The sequence below is a fragment of the Condylura cristata genome, unplaced genomic scaffold, assembly GCF_000260355.1.
Source record: "Condylura cristata isolate star-nosed mole 26May11 unplaced genomic scaffold, ConCri1.0 scaffold00032, whole genome shotgun sequence".
Lineage (NCBI taxonomy): Eukaryota > Metazoa > Chordata > Mammalia > Eulipotyphla > Talpidae > Condylura > Condylura cristata.
In genome coordinates this window covers 19,742,144-19,747,825 of record NW_004567133.1, presented here as the reverse complement: position 1 = coordinate 19,747,825, position 5,682 = coordinate 19,742,144, and the positions used below count along the sequence as shown (strand labels likewise).

The following is a 5,682-nucleotide window of genomic DNA, read 5'->3' as shown; positions in this document are numbered from 1 at the left end:
GAGAAGCCCTTCGCCTGCGGCGACTGCGGCAAGAGCTTCTCGCTGCGCTCCTACCTGCTGGACCACCGGCGCGTGCACACGGGCGAGCGGCCCTTCGGCTGCGGCGAGTGCGACAAGAGCTTCAAGCAGCGGGCCCACCTCATCGCCCACCAGAGCCTGCACGCCAAGATGGCCCAGCCCGTGGGCTGAGGGCGGCCAGAGCCACCGCAGACCGGGACGGGGCACGCCTGCGCCCCCCCTCTGGCCCGAGCCGGAGCGGGCCTCAGGCGGTGGCGTGCAGGTGTGAGGAGGGAGGGGCCGCCCTGGCCCGTCTTGCTTGCCCTGCGCCCCGGCTGTTTCCAGCCTCTTAGGGCGGCCTCTGCCCTGCCAGCCTGTGCCTTCTGGCGGGGTGGACAACAGGCCTGGATACCCAGGCCGCTGCAGGGATGGCCACTGCAGCCGAGCTGGACCTGGGCGTGGGTGCTGAGGCTTTCCGGCCCCTCCCCCGCCAGGCCACGAGCACTCTGCCCTGTCCTGGGACAGGCGCACTGAGGCCTGAGCGCACCCCGCGCCAGTCTGCTGGAGAGGGTGGCCCGGGCTCAGGGCCGACAGCGCAGACGGAGCCGGGCGGGTGCTTGGCATCGGCGCCGCGGCCCGGGCCCGGCCAGCGCTCAGCGGTGCCGCCTCACTGAGCCTGGGGTGCTGCCTCGTGGGGTCGCACGTCAGCCACAGAGTGGCACCGACAGCTTCAGGCCACCAGCCCCCAGGAGCTCGTCCGGCTAACCTCCGCAAGTTTGAGAAAACAGAACGAGGGCCTGAATAAACGTGCGAACCTTGTCCAGGCTGTTTGATTCCGGTGGCTGCTGTGGGGAGGGGCCGGGACTCCTGCCCCTCCATGGCCTCCTGGCGCGTGTCCTAGGGTGTGCGGGGTGATGACCAGTGGCCCTCCTGGGCTTCCAGGTCAGCTGGACTCCAAAGGGCAACCGGGAGCCTTGGTACTGTGGTCCTGTCCCGCCAGGCCTGCCCAGATCTGCTGACCGTTGCTTTGCCGCAGCAGGGGGTCCTCCCCGCTCCTCGGTGGGGGGGGCGTGGCTTGGAGCTGGTGACTGTCGTGGGCGGCAGTGAACTGTCCACGGGGGACCTGGGGTGCCAAGCCGGTGCCTGGGCGCAACCCCAGGGAGAGGGCTGAGTCACAAAGGCCCTTCCCCGGCCCTCGCGGCCCAGGACACCTGCCCCGTGGCTGCAGGCTGCAGCCCGCGGAGCGCAGAGTTGGGGCCGAGCCCCTGCAGCCCTCTAAGTGGGGCCCGGTTCGCCTGGGGGGCCCTTGGCCGCCTGGAGGGTGTGGGGCCGAGATGCACGTTCTGTGCCTTGGTGCCGGTCTCTGCCCCAGCTCTTCATCAGCCAGCTCCCCCATTCAGTATTTTATGCTGAGTTTCACTGTGGACAGCAGCTCCCTCCTGGGGGTGCCCTTCACCCTCCCAGGCCCATGGCGAGTGCAGCGGGCAGCGGCGTTCACTGCCTTGCCCCGAGGGAGCCACTGGGGTTAAGGATCGTTCGGGAGGGGGGCCAGGAGCTAAGAATAGGACCCGGCACAGGCCCGCTCCTGGGCGGTGGCGGCATGCCAGCCAGGAAGTAGACCGCGGGTCAGGGAGCAGAGCAGGGGCAAGGGCGTTGGGGCAGGACCCAGGGCTCGGGAGGGGGCAGAGTCCAGCTCAGCCGATAACGGAGCCGACAGGGCGCAGCTCGGGGAGGGCCGGGGAGGCGCTCGGCGCTGGGAGGAAGCCCTCTGCTGGCCCCCATGGCCTTCCTGGTGGCCGGGACCCTGCAGGTGGCCGCACAGGTGGCCGACGCGCGCGAGAGCCTGGGGAGAAAGGTAGTGGGCGGTGCGGCCGGCCCTGCCCTCTCCCGGCCGCGCCAGCCCCGCCGCAGCTCTGGCCTTGCCTCCTCAGGGCAAGTACAGCCTGCAGGGGCCCAGGATGGCCCTGACGCTCAGCACCCCTGAGGTGCCAGCCTCCACGGCGGCCGTCCTGGACGCCACGCTCCGGGCCCTGGGCTGCGGGAGCTGCCAGAGGCGGGAGGTGCCCACACAGGTGAGCCCGCCCTGCCCTCCGCCACTGCCCGCCGTGCCCAGACTCAGGTGCCCTCTCCTTGCTCTAGGACTTCCTGGGGGAGCTGGCCGCGTTCCGGGAGCAGCTGGACGCTCGCGGGGACCCTGTGGGTTGTGCCCTCGTGGCCTTGGTGGCCCCCAGTGGGCAGCTGAAGCAGCCTCAGCCGCTGGTCCGGGAGCTGAGCCGGTGCAGGGCCTTGCGGGGTCGCCCCAAGGTCTTCCTGCTGCTCTCGGGCGCTCCCGGGGGTGAGTGGGCCTGGCAGGGACCCCTGGCGGGGGCAGGGCCAAGGCCTGCGGGCGGGGGAGGAGAGGCCAGGCCGGCATGTCGCTCCCCGCAGCTGCCCTGGAGTCGGGCGCCTTCCTCACCCACCTGCGCCAGCGGTGCGGCCGTGCTCCCCGGGGGTCCCTGCAGCAGCTGCTGACGGAGGTAGCCCCCCGCCCCCATCGGACGCCAAGTCGGTCCCCTCCCTGCCCACGCGCCCCGCAGGCCGGCTTGTCTGCACGTCCAGTGCCACTTCCCCGCCCCCCGCGCCCCACGGCCGCTCAGGAGCCCCAGGGCGCCTAACTGCCCCATCGCCCCACCTGCCCCCAGCCACCCCTGCCCTCCGTGCGCTCCGAGCCCACCGTGCACACTCCCCGGCGGCGGCACCGCCCTGCCCGCTGGCCGGCCCATCCTGGGGCGGGCTGCACCCCCGGAGGCCTCATGGGGCACCCTGGAGGTGCCGGCCCGGCCCTGCTCCTCTGTCTGCCGGGGCACTGCCCACCCTGTGCGCCTTCCCACACGGCGCCGACGCGCCCCTCTGCAGGGCTGACCTGCAGCTGGTGGCGGGCAGTGGAATGCAGCTGTGTCCAGGGAGGACCTTGGGCTGGAGCCTGAACTTGCCCCTTCTAGTGTCCTCACCTCCTTCTCCTGTCTCTTCTCCCCTCTGCCCTGGCGGGGGCCCAAGGGGCTGGGAGCGGCCCGAGTCGGCCACGCTGCCCGCCGCAGCAGCCCTGAGGGTCGTCTGTCACCACCCCCAGGTCTTCTGCAGGGTGGCTGAAGAGTCTTCAGGGGCCACCCCCTGCCCATTTTTCCGGAGTTCTCTGCGGGGTTCGCTGTGCCTGCATGAGGAGGAGCCTCGGCGGCCGGAGGTGTGGGTCGGGGCGCCAGTCTGAGCGGGACAGAGGCTCCCGGCAGCCCGGGCGGGGGGCAGGGGGGCTGCGAGCCCCAGCCCTGACGGCTGTCTGCAGCGCTGCCCCGGCCCCAGCTCGCGCTACGACCTGTCGGGGGCCCGCGCCGCCCTCCTCCTGGCGGTGGGCAGAGGCCGGCCAGGGGCCGAGCAAGACCTGGCAGCACTGGGCGACCTGTGCCAGACCCTGGGCTTCAAGACCACCCTGAGGACAGATCCCACGGCCCAGGTAAGGGGCCGTTCAGCAGGGGCCCCCTGCCCTGGACCCCAGGTACACTCATGGGCGGGGCTGCGTCCTCACACCCCGCCCGCCCTGCTGCTTGCCCCCGCCCACTCCCCGCCTCTGGAAGCGAGTGGGAGTGGGCGCCCTGGGCAGCGCTGCTCGGCCCCCTGCACCCTGCTCAGTCCCAGCTGGGTCCTTGGGCTCTTCCTGGGGGCTTTCGCTTCCGCGGCGACCCGTCTGCGCCCGCCTTCCTCTCGGCCTCGTGGCATAGCTGGTCCCCAGGCGAGGGCCCGCGGGAGGCCGCACCCGTCTGTCCCCTCCAGTGAGGCCCCACCAGGCTGTCAAGCAGGGCTTAGCGGGGGGACTTCCTGGGCCCGACGGGAGGGCGGGGAGGGGCTGGGCGCCCCTCAGTGTCTCCTGCCTCAGGCGTTCCAGGAGGAGTTGGCCCAGTTCCGGGAGCGGCTGGACACCCATCGGGGCCCCGTGAGCGTTGCCCTTGTGGCACTGATGGCCCACGGGGGGCCTCGGGGGCAGCTGCTGGGGGCCGATGGGCAGGAGGTGCGGGCAGAAGTGCTGGTGCAGGAGCTGAGCCGGTGCAGGGCCTTGCGGGGACGTCCCAAGATCTTCCTGCTGCAGGCGTGTCGTGGGGGTGAGCTGGCCTTGGGGGCCTCTCTGGAGGCCCAGCTGAGTTGCTTGCCTCAACCAGCCTGCTTGGCGAGGCCTGCCCTTACCCTCCTGTCCACTTCCTGCAGAGCCCTGAGACCAGCCCTTCCCCACCCCCCTCTCCCAGATGTCAGGGCCATGAGCTTGAGCACCTCACCCTCAGCACCCGAAAGTTTCCAACCTGGGGTTCTGCTCTGGACCCTGATGCACCCCCATGTCTGACAGCACCTGCCTGTCACCCTCAGGACACAGGGATGCGGGGGCGGCCCCCCCAGTGTCCCCCTGGCCCTGGCGCTGGCTGCAGCCGCCCGCCACTCCCTCACAGGCCGATGTCCTCCAGGTGTACGCCGACGCGCCAGGTGGGTCTGCCTGCCCGTGGGGGCCTGGGTCGGGCAGGGCCATGGGGTGTGTGGAGCACGTCCCCCGCGCTCGGAGCAAGGGGGACGGGACCCTTGAAGACCAGGGCCGCACCCCCCAGCTCTGCCCCCAGCCGCAGGTCAGCTGCACTCAGGACAGTGAAGTAGCTTTCTGAGGTCCGGCCCCCCCGGGGGCAGGGCCACTGTGGCAGGGCTGTCCTTCTTGCCTGACACTTTCTGTGCAAGGGAGCCAGCTGGGGCCAGGGCTGGGGAGCCCCAGCTGGGGAGCCCCAGCGTGCTGAGCGTGGTCCCTCCTGCAGGCGGCTCCTCCAGGGGCGTCCCTCCCGGGAGCTGGGACCAAGCAGACATCCTGAGGGTCTACGCAGCTCCAGAGGGTAAGGGCATGGCCTCGCCAAGCAGTGGCCGGCCCAGCTTCCTGGCCAGGAGCCAAGGGACTCCAGGGACAGCCGGGCCTGAGGGTTGGGGTGCAGGGGCACCCCCTCACTGCTAAGCCCTCCCCCCTTGTTTGCCATTTATTTCACTAGGACAGCTCTGACCAGGGCGGGATGAGCCCGCCCCCTCTGCTCCCGGCTCTGGTCCTCCAGGACACTGGGGCCCACTCTGGTCCCCGTGCCCGCTCAGTGGGGAGCCGCTGTAGTCACTGCACACAGGAAGCCCCAGCCTGCCCCACCCCCACCAACTCTGGGTCCCCCCATTTCAAGGCAGCTGGAGGCACTGGCCTGACACCCCCATCCCTGCCCTAGGCTATGTGGCCTATCGGGACGAGAGGGGCTCCGACTTCATCCAGACGCTGGTGGAGGTCCTCCGAGCTGACCCCGCGGGGGACCTCCTGGAGCTGCTCACTGAGGTGTGCTGGGTCTTGGGGGCTGCCTGCAGCGGGGCGCTGGACTCATCCCTCACGCCCTACCCCAGCCTTCTAATCCGCGCCAGTTCAGGGGTTGGGCGGTGGGCCCCCCGGCGCGGCCAGCTTGCCCAAGCCCCCCGGTGCCGGCTGCTGCACCGGCCGCGCGTGCTGGGCACAGGCCGGTGGTTCTTGCAGGTCAACAGGCGGGTGTGCGAGCAGGACGTGCTGGGACCCGGCTGCGACGAGCGCCGCAAGGCCTGCCTGGAGATCCGCAGCTCGCTGCGGCGCGGGCTGAGCCTGCGGGCCTGAGCGGGGCCCCG

The 5,682-nt window shown here is 71.5% G+C and overlaps 2 protein-coding genes across 2 annotated transcripts in view; both read left to right on the top strand.

The window, feature by feature from the left end:
• The window catches only part of ZNF213 (zinc finger protein 213), a 3,905-nt gene extending 3,089 nt beyond the window's left edge, over positions 1-816 (top strand). The window contains exon 6 of the mRNA XM_012731681.1: positions 7-816. Within this exon, the coding sequence (XP_012587135.1) occupies positions 7-189 (183 nt within the window). The 3' untranslated portion in view covers positions 190-816. The remainder of the gene's footprint in view (positions 1-6) is intronic.
• A 961-nt stretch (positions 817-1,777) lies between these two features.
• On the top strand, positions 1,778-5,671 carry LOC101637327. Its single transcript, XM_004691797.1, has 12 exons — positions 1,778-1,852; positions 1,929-2,069; positions 2,137-2,332; positions 2,425-2,513; positions 2,679-2,805; positions 2,979-3,217; positions 3,317-3,484; positions 3,905-4,127; positions 4,387-4,500; positions 4,818-4,892; positions 5,262-5,365; positions 5,558-5,671. The coding sequence occupies exons 1-12, from the start codon at positions 1,778-1,780 to the stop codon at positions 5,669-5,671; spliced, it is 1,665 nt and encodes a 554-aa protein (XP_004691854.1).
• Positions 5,672-5,682: the final 11 nt, after the last annotated feature.